A 23,586-nucleotide genomic window follows, 5' to 3' on the forward strand; every position below is an offset into this window, starting at 1 on the left:
TCTTGATCGCGGGGGTGTGAGATTGCTGAGTCCCTGTGGCTCACAGATTACCATTACACTAGATGCAGGGCCCGATGATTCCGCTCCAGGAGACGTGCTTGAGCTCAAGTGGGAGTTCGATGAAGACTCTCAACGTTACTATGTTTCTTTTCCTGATGATAAGTAGTGGTGCCCAGTTGGGGGTGATCGGGACCGTGTCGCATGTTGGGTTATCTTTTATTTTGGCGTTGTAGTTGGGCCATGAGTGTTTGGATGATGTAATGTTATTTATGTACTTGATTGACGTGGCGAGTGTAAGATAACTATGTTATCTCCCCTTTTATTACATATATATTACATGGGATGTTGTGAAGATTGCCTAACTTGCGACATATGCCTTCAATGCGATTATGCCTCTAAGTCGTGCCTCGACACGTGAGAGATATAGTCGCATCGAGGGTGTTACAACTAACGATTGCAATTTTTTTCGACGACAGATACAATCGGCCATTAATGACGGACGATTGAACTTTTCTAAGATGCAAGTTGATAAACAGCCTTTTCCAATGAATACCATGGATTTAGAGGGGAAGAAGCTACTCATTCGGCCGGAGGTAGCCGAATCTGCTAATAAAGCTAATGTCATTGTTGGTGAGCCCAGGAAAGACAAGGTGGACAACAAGGTCTTGGGGAGACAGGTTGTGCTTGGTAAGCAACCCGATGGCAAGGAAGTGATCAAAATCACCATCAAGAATCCTACACTTGGGGGGCAACTGCAAGTGCAAGAAAATGCTCGTGTGAGATTTGTCAAGCCCAAGAGTCCAAAAATTGGCAAGTGGAAAAGGAATGAAGTTAAAGTACAGTGCAAGTGGATCGAGCCAACTTTTGATATGTTGCTGTCCAAGTACACCAACTAGTTGGCCGGTTCTAGCTTTAATCGGCCGACTCATCTGAAGCGACCAAGGTCACCATCAGCTGATATGTTCAGTCAGTATATGAAACCGAGTGGACCAAGGGTGCCGTTTCCAGAAGAGCATACGCAATCTGTTTGGGATCGACTTGGCTATTCATATAGAGGCCGACTGAACATTGGTGGCTATCAGTCGGCTGGTCAAAACATGCGACCGGATGGAAATTATCCGAGTGTAAGAATGCACCCAGGTGGAAGTTATCCGAGTGAAAAAATGTGGTCAAGTAGATTCCATCCGACTGAATTCCATCCGAGTGGGTTCCATCCGAGTGGATTCCATCCGAGTGACATCCATTCGAGTGGATTCCATCAGAGTAAAAAGGTGCGCCCGAGTGGAAATTTCATGCATCTGGAAAGTCGAAAGGAATGGCGTGTTAAATCACCAAGTGTTGCAGCAGTTGAGTCGGGAAAAGGCAAGGAGAAAATGGATGCCGACTCACTTATCTTGGGCACCGAAACATTCGCCATACAGCAGCCGATTGTGCATAGCAATCCGACTGAGCCGATACTTTCTATCACGCCAAAGCACTCGGCTAATGACCATGAAGCAAGCACCAGTCAAGTAAAAACGAGAGATCCTAAATACACTCAGCCAAAGTGGTGTCCTCCAGGGCTAACAATGACACAAAAGAGGAAACTACAGAGGTTAAGGAGTCAAGAGATGGCAGAACAAGAGGCCGAGAAGCAAAGGGATAAGTTGTTCAATGACACTCGGCCTATGGTACCTACAAAACAAGTGTGGAGGCCCAAACAAATACAAGATGCTATGGCTTCTACACCTATCACAGCAGCACCTACACTACCAAAAGAGGACGACGCAATCATTCCATCGTCTACGTTACCTATTGCTTCCTCTTCACTCGGACAAGTTTCTGAATCGGTGGATGCACTTGAGGAGGAGGCTGATATGTTGGACTATGAGTCTACACCGGTTCATGAAGGTATGGATATCAATATGGTGTATTACTTACCTGCTGAGTTTCGTGTTGTAGATGAGGAAGGAGGGGTGGCTCAGCTGGATTTTGGCCCTAAAAACGCGATATTCAAGAAGCCAAAAGAACCAGTAACGCATCTAAAACCATTATATCTTAGAGGTCATATCAATGGGTCGCCGCTCACTCGGATGCTTGTTGATGGTGGTGCTGTGGTAAATCTTATGCCCTATTCGGTCTTCAAGAATTTGGGTTTGCCTGATGAAGAATTGATCAAGACCAATATGGTGCTCAACGGGTTTGAAGGCAAAGAGAAAACTGAAGCCAAAGGTGTAATGTATGTGGAGCTTACAGTCGGAAGCAAAACTTTGGCTACTGCATTCTTTGTCGCTGAGGTGCAAGGTAACTACAACATTATACTAGGCCGTGATTAGGTTCATGCAAACCAGTGCATGCCATCCACTATGCACCAGTTTTTGATTCAGTGGGTTGATGATGAAGTGGATGTCATTCATGCGGATAACTCGGCTTGTGTTGCTTTGGCCGATGCATCGGTGGATTGGCAACATCCCAATGCTACTTGCTTGACGGGACGTGACTTATCAGAATTTGATTTCTTAGCGCGACCAAGAATCGTTTTGTGCCTGTCTGTTTAAAACTGACTGAATGCAATCAGCTCCAAGGTATGATATGTTTAAATGGATCCTAATTCCGAGTGGTTACAAAAATGTCTTGTAAAGTATCGGTCCAGTGAGAACGATATGTATGAGTCTATAGAGGAGTTGGATGACATGGATAAACTTGGACAAGGTTTTACATCAGCCGATCCATTAGAAGAGGTAGATATTGGAGATGGTTCAGTCACTCGACCGACATTTATAAACAAAAATTTGAAAGCCGATTGTAAGGCTAAGTTAATCGAGCTATTGAAATAATATGTTTGTTGCTTTGCATGGGAATATCATGAGATGCCAGGGTTAAGCCAAGAGCTAGTGGAGCATCGGTTGCCTATAGAGGCCGGTTTTAGACCTTATAAACAATCGGCCAGAAAATTTAATCCAAAAACATATGACCGGATCAAGGAAGAGATCGGTCGACTGCTTGAAGCTAATTTCATTCGACCTTGCAGGTATGCCGAGTGGGTTTCTAACATTGTCCCGGTGGAGAAGAAAGGGTCCGGTAAGTTGAGGGTGTGCATTGACTTCAGAGAATTGAATAGGGCTACATCCAAAGATGAGTATCCTATGCCAATAGCCGATATGCTTATTAATGATGCTTCTGGACATAAGGTTATTATCTTTCTAGATGGTAATGCCAGATACAACCAAATTTTTATGGCCGAAGAGGACATGTACAAGACTACTTTTCGATGCCCTAGTTTCCTTGGTTTATTCGAGTGGATAATGATGACATTCGGATTAAAAAATGCTGGCGCCACATATCAAAGGGCTATGAATTTGATTTTTCATGATTTACTCGGTGTCATACTTGAGGTTTATATTGATGATATTGTTGTCAAATCGGATGCTTTTGAATCTCACTTGGCCGATTTGCGTTTAGCTTTTGAAAGGATGAAAAAGTATGGACTGAAAATGAATCCTTTGAAGTGTGCTTTCGGCGTGTCAGCTGGAAAGTTTTTGGGTTTCATTATTCATGAAGATGGTATAGAGATTGATCCCAAAAAGATAGAGGCTATACAAAAAGTGGAGGCTCCAACATGCAAGAGAGATATGCAAAAGTTCCTTGGCAAGGTCAATTATTTGAGAAGGTTCATAGCTAATCTATCAGGGAAAGTTGATGCATTTACTCCTATCCTTCGGTTAAAGAATGATGCTGATTTCACTTGGGGGCAAAACAGCAAGAAGCATTTGATATGATCAAGAATTATTTATGCACTCCTCCGGTGATGAGAGCACCCAAGCATAGGGAACCCTTCAGACTTTACATTGCAGCAGAGGAAGGAGTTATTGGTGTTGTCCTAACTCAAGAGACCGAAGGAAAAGAGCATGCCATCACTTATTTGAGCCGCCGCTTATTGGACGCAGAGACAAGGTATACATTTATTGAGAAATTATGTCTATGCTTATATTATGCTTGCACAAAACTGAGACATTATTTAGTGCCGAGTGTTTGTGTAGTAGCTTGTCAAACCGATGTCATTAAATACATGTTGCATAGGCCAATTCTTAGTGGTAGAATTGGCAAGTGGGCTTATGCTTTGATTGAATATGATTTGGCTTATGAATCTCTAAAATCCATGAAAGGCCAAATTGTTGCTAATTTCATTGTTGAACATCGGATTAATAACAAGCATGATGTTGATATGAACCTTGTTTCATTAGTACCATGGAGATTATACTCTGATGGTTCAGTTTGTAGCAATGGCCAGGGTGTTGGTATTGTTTATATATCTCCTCATGGTGCTGTTTTTGAAGCCTCGTGCCGCTTAGAATATTTTTGCACAAACAATCAAGCCAAATATGAAGCATTGTTATTCGGCCTAGAGATGTTACTTGCTATAGGTGTTACACATATTGAGGCTTATGGTGATTCGTTACTAGTGGTGCAGCAAATATCCAAAGTCTTTCAGTGTTTGGACGAATCACTTAATGTTTATCTTGATAAATGTCTAGATATAATCTCTACTTTGGATTGTTTTAGCATTGCACATATATCTAGACATGACAACTGGAGAGCAAATGAGTTGGCACAGCAAGCATGTGGATACCATGTTGATCATGGCATGTTTTGTATTTCTCAAAGTCCGATGTCTTGTCTTACCAGTATAGAAGAGGCCGAACCAGAACCCACTGATTCGGTCATTAACAAAAATTCTACTGCAGGTGACAATCCCGACTGGTGGAAGCCCATTGTTGATTACTTGTGCAATCCGAGTGAAAGGGTGGACAAGGCTGTTCGGCGTATGGCTTTCAAGTATACAATGAGAGATGATGGTCTTTATCGCCGAACAGTCGATGATGTTCTTCTAAAGTGTTTGGATGAGGACCAGGCAAGAGTTGCTATGGGAGAGGTACATGAAGGCATTTTTGGCACTCACCAGTTGGCTCCCAAGATGAAATGGTTATTGCGACGTGCTGGGTTTTATTGGCCGACTATGATTAATGATTGCTTCAGATATTATAAAGGGTGCGAAGCTTGTCAAAAATTTGGTGATATTCAATTGGCTCCTGCTGCTATGTTGCATCCTGTTATCAAGCCGTGGCCTTTCAGAGGATGGGATTTAGACTTTATTGGGCAAATTCATCCATCTTCCTCAAAGGGGCATTGGTTCGTATTGGTGGCAACTGATTATTTCACTAAATGGTCTGAAGCAGTACCTCTCAAGAACATGACACATACAGAGGTAATTCAATTCATAATCGAGCACATTATTCATAGATTCGGTATTCCTCAAACGTTAACAACAGATCAAGGTTCATCTTTCATGTCACACCAAGTCAGAGAGTTTGCCGGATCTTATAACATAAAGTTGCTTAATTCCTCTCCATATTATGCCCAAGCTAATGGACAAGTTGAGTCTAGCAATAAAATTTTAATCAAACTCATCAAGAAAAAGATTGAAGATAATCCAAGGAGATGGCATGAGTTGTTGTCTGAAGCTTTGTGGGCACATAGAATTTCAAGGCATGGTGCTACGAAGGTGACCCCATATGAGCTAGTATATGGTCAAGAGGCCGTTTTACCAGTGGAAGTAAATTTGAATGCTTTGAGAATAGCCAAACAAAATGATTTATCGGCAGTAGACTTTTATAACTTGATGATGGACAATATTGATGAGGTTGCCAATAAACGTTTGGTTGCTTTGAAGTCCATAGAGAGAGACAAGTTAAGGGTTGCAAGAGCTTACAATAAGAAAGTTAAGTTGAAGAATTTTCAAGTTGGTGATCTCGTCTGGAAAGTGATTCTGCCGATTGGTTCAAGAGATAGAAAATTCGGGAAGTGGTCTCCAAGTTGGGAAGGTCCTTTTAGAATTACAAGAGTTGTTCCCGGAAATTCATATTTGGTGGAATCAATACAAGGGGCATTGTTACCTCGAGCTCTCAATGGCAAATATTTGAAGAAGTACCACCCGAGTGTGTGGCAGGAAGCCTAAGTAGGCAATGGCCGATATACGATTATCGCCCTTAGCACAAACATGGCCGATACATAATTATCGCCCTGAGAAAAATAAATGGCCGATGAAGTGTTGATATCGTCCTTAGAACAAACACTATATATATTATTTTTCGGCGTGCAAGGTTTGCCGAAAAACAGGGGGGCATGTGTTGACACCTGATTTTGGCAAGATACAGATTGCAATGGAGATGGTCTCGAGTGAACGGGTTTTCAGCATGAAAAGATTCACGTCGCCGAGTGGAACCCCTTTGATGTTTCGGTTATATTCATTCGACTTTATCTTACGGACCGAAACTATACTCCGAGTGGCATAATTCGATGTTCCGAGTGGTTTTTGGCCAATCACGTCTCCAAGATGACCTCGGATGAAGGAGCACTCTTAAGGAATTGTTTTCGTCTCATCGAGGCAATCGATTTTGATATATAAATCATCTCAATACGAGTTCATATGCAAAAGTTAGAGGCAATACACTGCAGACCGAACCTCGACGGAAATATGGCGCGAGGTGCCAGACACTTGTCTGATAGGTTGCGCGAGTAATTCGGCCATGAAGACGGCCTTGAATCGAAAAACCTTCAACACGGAAATGTTTTGCCTCGTCGAGCCGATTGATTTTCATATATAATTCGTCTCAATCCGAGGTCGTATGTGGCTTGGAGAGACAAATCAAGATCGGGCTATGTTTTCAGTCGGAAATCCGAGTGAAAAGTTTACTATCCGAGTGAAAGTTTACGGTCGAGTGAAAATTTACCGGTCGAGTGAAAGTTTGCTGACCGGATGAACTTATTATTATCAAGTGGAAATATAGTCATCCGAGTGGAAATATGATCATCTGAGTGAAATTGTCGTCCAGGTGAAAATATTCTGAGTGAAAAGATTACCATCGGGACGAAAACTTGCCGATTGAATAAGATAGTGCCTTCCGAGTGGAAATATAGTCATCCGAGTGGAAATATAGTCATCCGAGGGAAAGATTGTCTTCTGAGTGAAAAAGTCCAATCGGACGATCCGAGTGAAAGTATCTAATATCCGAGTGGATGAGCTCAAGTCCGAGTGAAATTGAACATGTGCTCGAAAGTTTATCAAAATGACCTTGGATGAAGAAGTGTTCAATAAAGAAGTTGTGCGTATCATCAAGACGGTAAACTTTGATTTTGGAGTCATCATCATCAGAGATAATATATAGCCCACAAATTCACTACGAGACTTGGATAATCCAGTCTACTACAAGACCGAGTTCGACTGGAAGATAAGGATGACCTCGAAAAGTATTCAAGATGGCCTTATTTGAAAAAGTGATCAACATGAGAGTTGTTCGTATCGTTGAGGCGCACAAGTTTGATATTTGGGCCGTCTCGATCGGAGATCATATGCAAGCCCGGCGGCCCGCGCAAGAAGGAAGATAGAGTTTGGGCCAGATTCAGACTGAATCCGAGTTGGAATAGAATTAGGACTCTAGGACGTGAATTGATGTAATTTTTCTTATAAGGAAAGCCTAGATGAATCCTTTACTTGTACGGGAAGTCCAGCCGCCTCTTATATATGTTGGGGGTGACGGCCGATTGAACAACACACAATCGAACGAATCAATATACTACTTTTTCATCTACGTTTTATCTCTCCGCCGTTTTTCTATCTCGTTCTTCGCTGTTCTTCGTGTTTGAGAGCTACGAATCCCGAGGCTCTAGGGGCGAGCGAATCGACTTAGGGAAGCCCATAGCCGCTGCACTCCCTGACGGGGTCCCTCCCGGGGGTGTGGGGTTTTCGGGTCTGCAAAAGCGCCCGTCGACTGTCTTGCGTATCGCGTTGTCGGTCGGGTCTCCTTCGACGTGAGCTGTGGTGCATCACCCCCGGCGTCGAGGGTACACGTGACGTGTTCGTGTGTCAACAAGTGACGCCCTTCCTTCCCTGCCCCCATGGCCTCACCCCTCCTCGACACCTCCTTCCAAATCCACTTCTCCTCCTCGCTCGCTCGATCCCGTCGATCTGGACGAAGTCAGACGCCACGGCCACCATGACCGACCCCGTCCACATGGTCACTGCCCTCCCTGCGGGCTAGGAGCTTGTCGAGGAGCTCCGAACGCCTTCGCTACTTCGTCTGCGCCAACGAGATCAAGTCCAGCACCCCCGCATCGACGTCGCTGTCGTCTTCCTCAACCTTGGGCCACCGCGACATTGTCATTCGATCCGCGCCGCCCCGAGCTCCCATGTCTTCCCCTAGGGCGCCATTGACACCGCCATGATCTCCTCTTGCCTTTCCCCTATTTCCCCTCTCATTTGCTCTAGTTAGGTATTTCGCCGTGGACGAGAACCGCCGTCTACCATGGCCATTGCAGGGGTAGCCACCGAGCTCCTCGAATTGACCCCGTGGCACATGCTCGCTCCTATGCACACCCATGCTCGAGCCTGCCGCTCTTCTTCCGCGCCCGTGGGGCCACTCCCTCTCCATGCCCATGCCCATGCTACACTGCGTCGGTCGCGCTCACCGCTGCCGTCGCGCTCGCCGCAGCCACCGCACCACTGTGCCCCGCGCGACACACACCCTGGCCGCGCACCACACTCTCACTGCCTGCGCTCACCCCGTCTGCTGCCGCCTATCCCTTCGCTCGCCCCGCTGTTGCGCCCCTGCCTCGCGCCGCCTCCAGTCGTGGCCATCTTCTGTCGGCCGCCCCCTCAGCCACGCCGGCCGCATCTCTGCCCTCCACCGTCGGCCGCTCGCCTCGCGTGCTGCGTGTTGCTTTCTGCTGCTATGCGCCGCTCTACCGCTGGTACGCTGCTGCGCCATGCCCTCGACACTGTCATGGACAAATGTGGCGGAGGGATTGTTAATGGAGTATGAGAAGGAGGTGGCGGAGAAGGTTTGGAGAGGCAGGAGGTCTGGGGCGATGTCACCTGGCTGTGGTGGAGGTGTTTATGCGAGAAGGAGCCGGAGTGATAGGAGAGGTCACAATTGGAAAGAATCACAAAAAAAATCATAACCCGGAGATCTCAGTTCAAAAAAATGCTAATATCGATGGAGGGGTGATTTCCTTCAATAGGTGGAAAATATAGGAAATATTGGTTGTTATCAAGGAAAGGTAAAAATTTAGGAAAGTCAGGATTTTTGAACTGATTTCTATGCAAATGGGGTTTTATTGTTTGGTAACGTGATATTAGTACCTGCCTGTTTGTGATGTGTCTGATTAGGAAAGTTTGCAAATGTTAAGAAACTATTTATTGGGAGGAAAGTTGTGACGTGTCTGTTATTTGTTTCCTAAAACAAATTGAACCAATAAAAGGAATCGATTGATCAACATAATTTACGGAAGTTAGATTAAAATGTATTATTTGTTTCCTGAAAATCTGTTATTTGTTTCCTAAGACAAATTGAACCAATAAAAGGAATCGATTGATTTGCATAATTTAAGGTAGTTAGATTAAAATGTATTATTTGTTTCCTGAAAATCTGTTATTTGTTTCCTAAGACAAATTGAACCAATAAAAGGAATCGATTGATTTGCATAATTTAAGGAAGTTAGATTAAAATGTATTATTTGTTTCCTGAAAATCTGTTATTTGTTTCCTAAGACAAATTGAACCAATAAAAGGAATCGATTGATTTGCATAATTTAAGGAAGTTAGATCGGTGATTTGTTATATGTTAGGAAAGTTCTAGTTGTAATAAAGAGTGGAGAGAAAAATAAACCGATGGAACAGGGTGGGAGGGGTGGTGGGAGGAGAGATGAAAAAAACTCAGCGAAAATAAACCGCGGACCAGGGTTGGAGGGGGTGGTGGGAGGAGAGACGGAAAAACCCCAGTGAAAATAAACCGTGGATACGATTCACCAACTCGTCCATTAGGAGTAGAGATTATTTGTTTCCTAAGACAAATAGAACCAATAAAAGGAATCGATTGATTTGCATAATTTAAGGAAGTTAGATTAAAATGTATTATTTGTTTCCTGAAAATCTGTTATTTGTTTCCTAAGACAAATTGAACCAATAAAAGGAATAGATTGATTTGCATAATTTAAGGAAGTTAGATCCGTGATTTGTTATACGTTAGGAAAGTTCTGGTTGTAATAAAGAGTGGAGAGAAAAATAAACCGATGGACCAGGGTGGGAGGGGTGGTGGGAGGAGAGACGAAAAAAACCAAGAAAATAAACCGCGGACCAGGGTTGGAGGGGGTGGTGGGAGGAGAGACGAAAAAAACCAACGAAAATAAACCGCGGAGATGATTCACCAACTCGTCCATTAGGAGTAGAGATGATTTGAATAAAACTAACCCGGATGAATGTTGTTTTCAGCAAAACTACCTTGGTGTTGCTTTTGTGCAGAAATAAAAAGTTCTCAGAATTGGATGCAACTTTACGGAGAATTGTTTTGGGGTATATAGCAAATATTGGTGCAAAGATCTACGGGAGGGGGCCACCAGAGAGCCACAAGCTCAGGGGCGCCCCACCACCATGGGCGCACCATATGATCTTGAGAGGGCCCTCGCACCTCCGTTTTCCCTAACTCCAAGTCCGTAAGTACCTTCTTCCCGAGAAAAATCAAAGAGAAGGTTTCACTTTGTTTTATGATACGAAGCCACCACCACCTCCTGTTCTTCATGGGGAGGGCTGATCTGGAGTCCGTTCGGGGCTCCGGAGAGGGGGATTGTCACCATCATCATCAACAACACTTCTTCATTGACAACCCCATGATGCTCACCACCGGGAATGAGTCATTTCATTGTAGGCATACTGGAGGTAGATGGAGATGGATGAGATTTGTCATGTAATCGAGTCAATTTGTTACTTGATCCCTAGTATCCCTACAATGATCTCTTCATTTATTCTCCACTATTAGTGACTTTTGAGTGACTCTTTGTTGCACGTTGAGGGGTTGTTATATGATCTAATTATGTTATCATTGTTGAGAGAACTTGCACTAGTGAAAGTATGAACCCTAGGCCTTGTTTCCAAGCATTGCAATACCGTTTTCGCTTACTTTCGTTACTAGTTACCTTGTTGTTTTCAATTTTCAGATTACAAAATTCTATATCTACTATCCATATTGCACTTGTATCACCATCTCTTCGCCGAACTAGTGCATCTATACAATTTACCATTGTATTGGGTGTGTTGGGGACACAAGAGACTCTTTGTTATTTGGTTGCAGAGTTGTTTGAGAGAGACCATCTTCATCCTACGCCTCCCACGGATTGATAAACCTTAGATAATCCACTTCAGGGAAATTTGCTACTGCCCTACAAAACTCTGTGCTTGGAGGCCCAACATGAGTCTACAAGAAGAAGGTTGCGTAGTAGACATCAAGCTCTTTTCTGGCACCGTTGCCGGGGAGGTTAGCGCTTGAAGGTATATCTTTAGATCTTGCAATCGAATCATTTAGTTTCTTGTTTTATCACTAGTTTAGTCTATAAAATAAAACTACAAAAAATGGAATTGAGGTTGCCTCATATGCTTCATCTTTTTAATGTCTTTCATGAAAATAAGGATTCTGATAATTGTGCCAAAGTGTTAGAAGAAGAATGCATTAAAATGGTTGGCACTAAATATTTGAATGATGAGCATGATTGCATGTTGTTAGTATGAATTCCTTGAATACCCATGATGCTAATGATATGCAAAGCTACAAGCTTGGGTATGCTATGTTTGATGGAGATGGTATTTTTAGTCCCCCAAGTTTTGATGAGCAAATTTATTATGATGAAAGCATGCCTCCTATCTATGATGATTATTGTGATGACATGTATGCTATAAATAATAATGATTACCATGAAACTTGTCATCATGATTTTAATTTTCAATTGGATTATGCCTCACATGATAGTTATTTTGTTGAGTTTGCTCCAACTACTATTCATGAGAATAAATTTGCTTATGTGGAGCGTATTAAAATTTCTATGCTTATGAATCATGAAGAGAATGCTTTATGTGATGGTTATATTGTTGAATTCATTCATGATGCTACTGAAAATTATTATGAGGGAGGAATATATGCTTGTAGGAGTTGCAATAATATCAAGTTTCCTCTCTATATGTTGAAAATCTTGAAGTTGTGCTTGTTTTACCTTCCTATGCAATTTGATTCTTGTTCCCATAAGTTGTTTGCTCACAAAATCCCTATGCATAGGAAGTGGGTTAGACTTAAATGTGCTAGTCATATGCTTTATGATGCTCCTGTTATGTTACAATTCTTATCTTTTATGTGAACATCATTGAAATCATCATGCCTAGCTAGAAAGTCAATAAAGAAAAGCGTTTGTTGGGAGACAACTCAACATTTACACCTACTATTTTTGTGTGTTCATATGATTAAGCTACTGTAGTGATCATGTTTTATAGCTTTCGTTTCAATAAAGTGCCAAGTAAGACCTTTGGGATGATCTATGGTGATAGTTGATTTGATTTTGCTGGAAAACAGAAACTTTTGCGCTCAGGAAAACAATTCTAATTTTTAACAGAGGCGTGATAAAATACTAATTCTTTTTGCAGAAGATTAATAACAAAATTTCTCAGGCTTTCCTAATTTTTCAGAATTTTTGGAGTTACAGAAGTATTCGAGAGTTACAGATTACTACAGACTGTCCTGTTTTTGACAGATTCTGTTTTTTCGATGCATAGGTTGCTTGTTTTCTAGTTTCTATGGCTTATATTGCTTAATATAAATTGTAGAAATGATAGGGTACATTAGGCATCATCTGAGAAAAATTATGAATCTTGTCTTGGCAGTACCTAAGTGGTGATTTGCTTTATTTTACTAACGGAGCTTACGGGTTTTCTGTTAAGTTTTGTGTTGTGAAGTTTTCAAGTTTTGGGTAAAGTTTTGATGGGCTACGGAATAAGGAGTGGAAAGAGCCTAAGCTTGGGGATGCACAAGGAACCCCAAGGTAGTATTCAAGGACAACCAAGAGCCTAAGCTTGGGGATGCCCTAGATGGCATCCTGCTACCTCTTGAGTTTGCGTTGGTTTTTTCCTTGAAGAGGAAAGAGTGATGCAGCAAAGTAGAGTAAGTATTTCCCTCAGCTTTTGAGAACCAACGTATCAATCCAGTAGGAGACAACGCACAAGCCCCCGAATATCTGCACAAACAAACACCAACTTGCACCCAACACGATAAAGGGGTTGTCAATCCCTTCACTGTTATTTGCAAAGTGAGGTCTGATATAGATGGATAAACGGTAAAGTAATATTTTTGGTTTATGGAACGGAAAGTAAAAGATTGCAAAGAAAGTAAATAGGAAACTAAAATTGTAGATCAGAAACCTATATGATGGAAAGTAGACCCGGGGGCCTTTCGTGATTGTCTTATGGATTGTGAGTTGATGGACCTTGGTTCCTCAAGTCCAAAGTTCACATGGTGTAATCGTCAAGATCCACAATTCCATGTAAGGTTCATCTCGATAGAGATGTGGCTAATGGCAATTTTATTAATATCCATGATGACTATGATGTTGAACATTTGACAATGACACCTTTGGATCACTATGTTGTACTGATTTTTTATCCCGGTTATCTAAGGTGAAGCGCCAAGTGCCACTAGAACAAGGGTTCAAATATGAAGATATGTGGTTACGTGATGCTGGTTATAGATAGCATCTTGAGCGTGTTTGGTCTGATGCTCTGTGAACTTTTTGAGCAAGAGGAGATTATGGTGATGCAACGGTCCAGGGTGGACAGTCTCCATGAGGGTGACCGGAATACAAGCTTCTTCCATGCTCGAGCTATAGTTCGGAAATGTACTAACAAAATTCATTGTCTGGCCCGAGATGATGGTTCTCTTTGCAATTCACAAGTGGAGATTAAAGGTATGGTTCATAAATTTTATGGTAACCTTTTCACTTCTGATCCTTGTGATGATGTTGAAGTTGTTCTTGATGGTATTCTGCACAAAATTACTAGTTAGATCTTGGAGAGGCATCCTGTTGGTCACAAGTTACTGAAACATGGTGTTTAGTTTTGTGATGGAAAGCAAGTGCATATTTTATCATATCACCGTATTCCTTCCTTCCCTCCACATGTTCTTCAACCCACTTCACCCATCCCTGCAAATGCTAAAGTCCATTGTCTTCCGGATGAGACATGTTGCACCTGCAATGAAGGAGATGGTGCGAGTTTTTTTTGAGAAAAGGATGCCTTAGAGATTCTGCTCATACCAATCTTTATAGATGTTGGGGATGATTTTGTGAGATGGTCGTTCACTAAGTACGGTGATTATTCTGTTCGGTGAGCGTACAACATGGCACATACTGCTCATTTTTTTTGAGAAAAGTGATATTCGTGGCCTTGATCAAAGTTCCAACCAATCTGATGATGGAAGACGCTGGAAGTCGATTTGGGCAGTTAAAGCACCTAGTAAGATGATGGTTGTTTTATGGTGTTTTACTTAGGATATTCTCCCGAAGGGTGCTAGGTTCATTTTTCTGAACTTCGCTATTTTGCAATATATTAGAATTTGTGGAGCATGCTCTTCTCTTTTGTCCTCATGCTAGAGATGTATGAGATGTGATCAAGGATACTGTAGGATCTATATATAAAGCCATAACATTATATCCTTAAAAAGTGCCTTTTTGATTTCCTTGGTCAATCCACGGACCAGAAATGTACTATGCCAACAATGACTATATGGTACGTTTGGGAAGCTAGAAACTATGCTACAATAATCTAGAGGCTCTCCATCATTGACGTAAGCCCAAAAAAATCAAGTCACTTGTGGGACCAACTTTGTAGCATATTTAAACCGGGTATTGAACACATGCATGATACCAACATCTCCGGTATAACTTAGTCTCCGTCGTCGTCTCATACCATTGTATTCAATTCCTCTGTCACCATTCTTACTGAGCTTGACAAATCATGCATAGGGGTCATCGCTCGGGCCATGAGGCACGTTTTGTAGTGGCCTGCAGCGACCTAGTTATTGGTGTTCTTGAGCCGGAGATGGCCGAGGCCATAGCTCTCCGGCGAGCTGTTCATTTGGCATTGGAAAAGAAAGAAGTTGATGTTATTTTTGCCACAACATGCCTATCTTTGGTGTAGAAGATCCATTCTTCAGCGACTGATCATTCTTCTATTTGTGTGGTGGTTTCTGATATTAAAATTGCATCTGGTGCCTTCAATTCGGTGATCTTCAAGCACACTCATTTGTTAGTTAGAGTTTGTATGCATTCAGTTAGTCCATTTCTATTCTGTTCCAGATTACATCCGGGGAACTCTGTGTAATATTGTTGAGAAATAATAAAGTTGTCAGCCTCTAAAAAAAGATGTCGTTCTTTTATTAAAACCCATAACATAAATAAATATTTTGGAATATGAATCTAATGACATAAATTTTTGGCCAGACAAAATATTTGCTAATAGAGCAATTATTGGTTACAAATAAACATTTTTCCTTGGCAAAATCTCTTTTTAGATACCTGACGAAATCATTTTTAGCAGAAACCTGACGAAATGTGTAATTTTTTTAGTTGATTTTTTTGAGAATTTTTTTAGTTGATGATGAAACCTTATTTGCGATATACTCCTATTTTGGAGCGGGCTGGTTTGTTCTAGTGCTCACGCAGGCCAGGCCCTTTGTCTTCGAACCAACCCAAGTGGCCCATCTGCAAAGCATACAGGCAGGAGAGGGGCGAAGCGGCGAACTCGAGCAGGAAAAAGCGCAGCAGACCAGAAAAATCTCTTGCCGCACACCGCGTCCGCGACCGTGACCTCCCTGCCCGACGAGCGCTCTACGATGGCATCTCAGGATTCCAAGCCCGCGCAAGTCCCGGCCGCCGCCGAGCTGACGGCCCCGGCGGCTGCCGCCGCAGGGGAGGCGCCGAATCCCACTTCCCCGACAGCGGCCCAAAACCCTAGCGCCGCCGCCGCCGGTGGGGCAGCCACGGATCTAGAGAAGAAGATGCGCCGCGCGGAGAGGTTTGGGACGCAGGTGGTTATGTCCGAGGACGAGAAGCGAAGCAGCCGCGCCGAGAGGTGATTGTTCTATCAAATCCCTTTTCCTAGGGTTTAGAGATTTTTTTTCCTCTCTTACAAGTCTGAGAGATTTGTGGTCCCTAACTCTCTAGGGCAGTCATGTTGGAAGTTATGGACTACTTTTCTAGTTTACGGAATTTTGATGCATTAGCCTAATATGATTGTTGTTGGCCAGCGGCTTATCTCCAGTGATAGGATTAAGGATCTAATAGTGTGCTCACCTTAGAGTTTTTTAGTTACATTGTTTTCGGTGAGCATGGATTTGAAGGTATTTACGCAGGTATTAGAAATTAAGCATCACACCATTGAGTGGCTTCTGGATGTTTAGGAGTATTAGATAAAAATAAACCTGTTACAATGCATAATGGATGATTATCTAACCATGAAAGCTTTGTTGTAACGGTTTCCTTAAGCAAAAGAGGAAAAACAAAACAAAGCAAAGAAACAAGCTGACTTAGTTGGTATATCACCAATGGTCCAGGAGACAAGGGTGCTCATGTGTGTTGCATGTGAACTGTCCTGTAATGTTAAGCTGCTTTAGTCTAGACCGCGATGTCCAGGCCCTATCGTGAACTATAGTTATGTCAAGTATTTTACCTGCTCAATTCTGTTCTAACCTTTCTATTGTAGTTGACTACTGTAGTACAATGCTGATCTTATTTTTTGGCTCTATAGTCTTGACTTTAAGGTTTAATACATTGACTGACATGGTGTTAGGATTTTAGAACCCCAATACATCGCATCCCTAATGAAATATTGGCAAATTCTCCTACTATGGTATTTACATCTACATGCTAGACAAAACCTGCTAATTAATGATAACACACACATATCTGGAACTAAGCAGACAGGATTTGCAAATATAGATATTTAATTTTTTTGGTAAACATGCTGTAACTTTATTAACAGTTAAGTTCAAGCATGTCATATTTATTTCATTTGTTTATGTTGGTAAGAATTAAGACCATTATGGTGAACTATGTTATTATTGTACACCTTTTTGTATCTATATATGGTGAAAGAATGTTACCATTCACCACTTCTTTCTCTAATGTGTATGCTTGTGTTCCAAATATCTATGAAACATTGTGCATATCTTATGCATACGCCTGAAAGGACTGGACCACTTATTATAGTTAGTGGGCTCGATTCCAACATAATTTGTTGAACTGATTGACAATCGTTAGTACATGCTGGATTATTTAAACTGATCGATAGTGCATGAACTGGTTAGCAACATCATTTTTATTTTTATTTTTGTTACAGTGGAAACTCAACTTCAATCTAGCTATGGGAATAGTAAAGTATTAGTGTGTGATCTTAATTTGATGAAAACTGAACAAGGTGTTCCCATGCCAACTAATTCTCCGTCTTCTCCATCACTTCTGTGGTTCCTATTTGGTTGATCTGTTGTACGCATGATATATTTCAAATACTAAGAAATGTGGCTACCAATTATCTTGTTTACAAGGTTTGGGACTGGATCTTCTAATGAAAAGATGGAGGAACAGAAGAAGAAGTCCAGGGCTGAGAGGTGCGTGATATACACTTAATTACCTATGATGCACTTGCATGTTTTTTACTCCCCCAAATTGTGAACTGATACGTACTGACATTAATTTGCAGGTTTGGCCTTCCCACGCCCTCCTCTGATGATACCGAGGCTAAGAAAAAAGCCCGCTTAGAGCGATTTGGTCAGAGCACAGAAGTTGGCAAGGCGGAAGAAGAGAAGCGAAAGGCACGGGCCCTTAGGTAGATGAATGCGGCGCTGTCATGCCTTCTTCTGACCAGAACCCAAACCTAACAAGTAGCAGCAAGCTATATCTAACATCTCTTAACTACTATGCCAGGTTTGCCGGAGCAGCACCTAGTGGGTCATCTGAAGGAAAGGACAAAGACACCTCCAAGCCGGTATGTCCTCCACTCTATGGCATGTCTTTTGTGTAGAACTTGTGCTTCATGTTTGTTGTTGTAATTCATTGTCTTCCTCTTGCCCTCTGTACATGTGTAACACAGGACGCGGCTACCGTAGCTGGCACGGCATGATGGAAAACAGTCCCTGCCTTTTGAGGTTAGATTAAATACGCTCTTATCATCATACAATAGCATTTGTTTCCATGATGTGGTATTGGCCGCTGTTATATGTATATCCCATAACATGAAAATAATCAATTCCATCTTCTTGCAGGGTCGTCTCAAATACGCCCCTCGAGACGTCGGTGAAGCCGTAGTTTGTACAAGACTAACAACGCCAATGGCGTCGATGTTGTCGGAGCCATTCGTGTGCTGTTTACTGTGTAGCGCTTGATGACTTCCTTGCTGTACTCCGCTGGGAGCCATTTGAGTGCTGTTTACCGTGTAGCACTCGAGTAGTTCCTTGCTGTACTCGCTGGCAGCATAGTCTGTTTGCTGCTTGGTCTGGGGACACCTGTGTACTACGGTACTTCGTTTCCCTTTGTAGTGATACTACTTCTTAGCCATGTGTGTACTCGTGTCTGTTTAGTTTTTGTGCTTGCATTATTCGATTCTGATGCATGCTATATGCGTCCACGGTATCTGAATGTCTGCTAAGTGCGCATCCAGTGCATAAATGGTCCACTGTAGAAAAGCTACGGGGAGACGGCCAGTTTTTTTTTTTTTTTGCGCATAGGGGAGCCAGCCAAGTTAATTGCTACTCCCGCCGTTTGCAAATACTGCCTCCTTTGGTTTAGAGGAATTTCATAAGAATTCTAGAGGATAGGGTTTTTATAGGATTTTTTCCTTTAGAGCCCTTTGGTTCATAGAAATGGATTCTTATTCCTGCATAGGATTGGTTCTTATCCTTTACATTTCATAGGAAAATAAAAAGGAGTCTAAATTCAATGGAAAAATTTCTTTGGTGTCAACCAAATGACATCTTGTTTTCTATTCCTACTCATAGGATTTGATATACATGTCATCTCATTTCCTACAAGATTCCTATTTCTATAATAATCCTATCCTATGAACCAAAAAAGGCCTAAGGGAGCGTTCGGCTCCTCTGGCTCGGCTCCCGGAGCGGACCAGACTACTACAACTCACTTTGATGGAACTGCCAAAACCGAGCTCCCCAACTCTGCGAAGCGGAGATATTTTAAACAGGGCCTAAGATGTTTTAACATTTCAATATGGACTACGTATGAACTGAAATGAGTGAACAAATACATTAAGGCGTTTGGTAGCCCGCATATACCCCGACAAGCCCGTGCAGGAAGAAAATGAAAATGGCCTGGGCCTGCATCCAGAGCAAAGCTCAAATTGGCGATTTTTGTGGAGCTAGGCCCGAGCAGTGCAACCCTAGACACGCAGGTGTGGGCGGTTGCACGCATGGATGCATTCTCGAGAAGTCGCGTTACCAGACGCGTCGTCATAATTACCCTCACCTTCCTTCCTCATTGCTCTCTCCCCTCTTCTCCACTCACACCGGCGACGGTGACCACCAGAGAGACAGCTGGACGATCCAAGACGGCGGCTACCATCGGAGCGACTGCAGACCTCCACCGGAGCGCATCGGCCATGGTGGTAAATCCTCGCCTTCTCTGTAGATTACTGTTTTCGACTCGGGCTAGATTAGATTTGAGCACGCGATTGAAAAGTTAGGGAGGGGAATGAACACATCGGGGGTGGAGAATTGGATTAAAACACTGCCATGGATCGATCCTAGACTTCTAGGGTTCATAGGTCATTTTTAGATTACATCGGGGTGGGGATTGGGGTACAAACTTTCTTGTCTAGCCGCGGCGATCCTGGAGTCCGTACCAAGCCACTTCTACAAGGTTATCCTTGGTCTGGAGAGTCTGCCAATGCATCTAGAGTTCACCAAGCACTTCCCTGCCGTCCCTGCAGAGTTCAAGCTCAAGACGAACACCGGCTGCGCATGGAGGGTGACGGTGAGGGTGATCAATGGCAGGGTCATCCTTGATCAGGGGTGGGCCACCTTCCGCTTCGTTCACCAGGTCATTATCGGGTACATGCTGACATTCAAGCAGCTGACCCCCGACAGCATGAAGATGATCGTCTTCAATGACGAGGGCGTGGATGTGGTCACCAAATGCAAGAAGCATAACAACGCTTTCGCTGTCACCGCCTGAGCTGTTGCTCGTTCCTTGTTGGTTGTTGGTTTAAGACTTGGGTTTCGTTTACAACTTATCATACTTTGTTGGCTTAAAACTTGTGATCCGTGGTTAAGACTTGTGTTTGTGCCTAAGTTTATTTTGTTGCTCTAGTTTAGTTCTTCATGTGTGCCTCTAACAACCTCACCATATCAAGGAAAAGGTTACCACACAACTGTCCTGGATGTAACCAAACAACTGGAGTTATGTTTCTCCTGAAATAAGTTTGCAACCAAACAGCAAACCTTCCGTTTCGGCACGTGCATGCTAGAGAGGATACATGCAGCCAATCAATATGCAGATGTTAATTTTTTGTCTGCATATGCTCAGTCAGACCCAATTAGGACAAGTATGCAAAGTGTTTAAAAGCGATGCAGATAACCAAACGCATCCTAAAATGTATCTAGATTCAGAAAAATGTTGGAACATCTTATATTTGTGAACAAGGGTGTATTAGTCATCCCTTTGCTTTCGAACACTAGTAAACAACACATGGAATCCACTTTTCATATAAATATATACAACCACTACAACGTGTCACACGAGTAAAGCCTTATTCCAACATATACTCCCAACGCTGTAGATAAATACACCAGTGCAAGTGTAAGCGCAAGTGCAACACACTTGAGCTTCCGTTTCTCGGGATGCTTTTGAGAGCATCGCAACAACAACAACAAAAGATGCCTTTGAGACCAGAACAGAACAGGCTCGGTCAGTGGCCGCATAGCTCTCGGTGCGCGACGAGCCCCTCCGACCTCCTCTGGATGGTGTAGCGCAGCTGCTCCTTGACCTGCCGCAGCGCCAGCAGGACCGACTGCACGTCGTTGCCGCCGACGCTCGTCGCTCTCGGCTGGGGGTCCGCCAGGACCATGGCGAGCCCGTCCTTCTCTTCTTTCTCCTTCTCCTTGGTCTCGGCCGGCTCTGCGCTGTAGTGCGGGTTGTCCACCAGCACCAGCGCGAGCCTGTCGTCCTCCTCGTCGCGGTAGCTCGCTTCGGATTTCGACGAGCCGCTGGACGCTCCAGGCTGCTCTTCTCTCCTCCTGCAGTGAAAAATTCCGTTAGTTATGCACAGCACAATCGGTATGATGGTGCAGAAACATAGTGGGTGCTATAAAAAGAGATGCACAGACGCATCTACTCTAGTGGAGTAAGAATCAATGGAGAGGCGTAACAAACTACACAACGGCTTCCTATCCTGGTAATTAAAAAGGTCCGGAACACAAAAAAAGGGAAGCTGAAGTACTACAGATGAGCACAACGCCGACAATACGTCTGTCTCCTTTTCTGTACTATATAAACGCAATTATTCCACTGACATAGGCATGCAGTGCATACTATTCCCTCCATACCTAAGGCTGGTCGGTAATATCATAGCTAGTATCATGCATACCAATTAGACAATTTTGATGAGGTGTCATAGCATTAAATGAAGAAAAAGAGGATGCAATATCATATTATGATACCGTATCATAATAAATGTTATGCTACTTTGTGTCATGCATAGCAATAAATAAAGTAGTACATGATATTAATATATGATACTATGCATTAGGAAGATAGTATCATACACCAGTATCATATGCATAATACTAATATATTAGTATATGATACTCCCCGTTACAACCAGCCTAACATTAAAAACATGATGAAAACACACATGTGAAAAAAGAGGAAACGTACTAGCCTAATTCCTGTCGGAGAAAGGTAAAACTCTGCACAAACTTAGGAGTAATCTGGAAACTCCTAGGAGAAAAGGCTAATTATCCCTATAGCAAATAATCAATCAACTGTTTTTAACTTTTTTTAACAACCAGTAAAATGGCACTCATTGTAAACCTGCACGCCGCGTACCTCACTGAATCACGATCGACGTCACCAGCGGCGTCACCGGAACCGCACTTCTCGGCGTCGTCAGAGTCCTCCGTGCGGCTCTCCTCCTTGCAGGCGCCAGAGCCGGACTGCTCGGACACGACGGAGAACCAGCTCCCGTCCTGGGAGGAGTTGGCCTGAGTGCAGGAACCGGCCGAGGAGCCCTTGACGCTCTCGCCGTCCCATCCCTTGTCCTCGCCGCCCGCGCGAGGGTCTGACAGCACCGAATCGACGGTGCTCAGCGATACTGCAGGACCGTTGCTCTCCTCTGTCTCCGGCGCCGCCTGTTGGCCGGAGCAGGCGTTGGAGTTGGAGGAGAGCGAGCCGATGGAGCTCCCCACATCCAGAATCTTGAGGGACTCGAGCCTCTTGATGGCCCTCCTCAGCCTCCGCTCCGCCCTGTCCCTGATCTTGACCTCGTCGGAGAGCCGCTTCTCAAGCTCGTCCAACTGTCACCGAATCACAGAACAAAATTATAGCTGTACCGAACCAACAGTGTGAATTAAAGGGGTTGACGCATGGGTACGGAATGTGGACAGAGGAGAAGGGGTACCCTGGCGGCGAGCTGGTCGGCTTCCTCCTTGGCCGCCTTGGACGCCACCCTCTCGGCGAGCAGCCTCCCTCTGAGGCACTCCACCGTCCTCATACCGCCGGCGCCGCCCTCGCCGCCGCCCCCATTTCCCCTGCGATCCACACAAATGAGAGAAAAGGGTTCAGGAACTGATCCTCCTAGGATCCCCATTAAGACCCCCATCTACACGCAGCTCGAGAGCAGAGACAGCGCCGAGACCAAGGCGGCATCCGCGGATAAACAATCAAAGAATCTGTCCTAGAAACCGAGAAAGCACCCAGCTAGCAATCCAAGAAGGTGGCTGGCGAGTAGCGACCGACCTGCATTGCGTGGCCGGTTCAGACATTCCTCCCGGCCACCCCTGTCGACGCCGCGACCTCGCAGCGTATCCGAGCTCGGCAATGGCAGGGGAAGGGGAAGGGGGGAGAGAAGAGGTGTGCGTCCGTGTGTCGGCCTGCGCTTCCGCTAGATGGCGGCAGCACGCGGCGGTGGCTTTAGGCGCTTCTGCTAGCTGCACTGCGTCTGCATGCACGCTGCTGCTTTTGAGGTGAATGGCTCGGCAGGGTATGGCGGGGTGGTGCGGCGGTTGCTGAATTCGGAGGAGGCTTGAAGCGGAAGGTGTCTCCCTCTCCCACTCTCTCTACGATTGTTGCGGGCGTGAGAAGCGTCGAGGTCGAGAGGATGGTAGGAGGCAGGGATTTGACGGAGGATTTGAGATGACCACAGTGACGGGCGGCCGGCTCTGTCCGTGACTGCCACCCGTGAGGCGCGTTACTGGCGTCACCAGAGGCCTTCTTTCACTCTACTGTAGTAGTGGTAGTAGTACATTCTTCAGCATTTCACAGTTTTCTCCAACGTAGGAGTATTGCAAACTGAGAAGGATAATGATCCCATGGTTCACCTTCATAACTAAAACTCTGAATACAGGAGTCACATGAGAGGCGGTGTCGAAACCATAATACTATACAGTTGGCGTCAGCCAAGTGCCATGGCAACTCAACTCAACAAGCTCAGCCCTTGACTAGCTAACGGAGATTGCA

General features: G+C 44.0%; 2 protein-coding genes across 2 annotated transcripts; one reads left to right on the top strand and one right to left on the bottom strand.

Moving 5' to 3' along the window:
* The first annotated feature begins 15,634 nt into the window (after positions 1–15,634).
* LOC119285341 (protein MODIFIER OF SNC1 11-like) lies at positions 15,635–18,516 on the top strand. Its single transcript, XM_037564586.1, has 6 exons — positions 15,635–15,976; positions 17,448–17,510; positions 17,603–17,728; positions 17,827–17,887; positions 17,993–18,047; positions 18,165–18,516. Exons 1-5 carry the CDS (start codon positions 15,738–15,740, stop codon positions 18,020–18,022), a joined length of 519 nt encoding a protein of 172 aa, XP_037420483.1. The 5' UTR covers positions 15,635–15,737; the 3' UTR covers positions 18,023–18,047; positions 18,165–18,516.
* A 2,008-nt stretch (positions 18,517–20,524) lies between these two features.
* LOC119285342 lies at positions 20,525–23,323 on the bottom strand. Its single transcript, XM_037564587.1, has 4 exons — positions 22,867–23,323; positions 22,529–22,658; positions 21,958–22,424; positions 20,525–21,146 (listed from the first exon to the last, which is right to left on the bottom strand). The coding sequence occupies exons 1-4, from the start codon at positions 22,890–22,892 to the stop codon at positions 20,819–20,821; spliced, it is 951 nt and encodes a 316-aa protein (XP_037420484.1). The 5' UTR covers positions 22,893–23,323; the 3' UTR covers positions 20,525–20,818.
* Between the last annotated feature and the right edge of the window lie 263 nt (positions 23,324–23,586).

Source organism: Triticum dicoccoides, chromosome 4A (assembly GCF_002162155.2).
Source record: "Triticum dicoccoides isolate Atlit2015 ecotype Zavitan chromosome 4A, WEW_v2.0, whole genome shotgun sequence".
Classification (NCBI taxonomy): Eukaryota; Viridiplantae; Streptophyta; class Magnoliopsida; order Poales; family Poaceae; genus Triticum; species Triticum dicoccoides.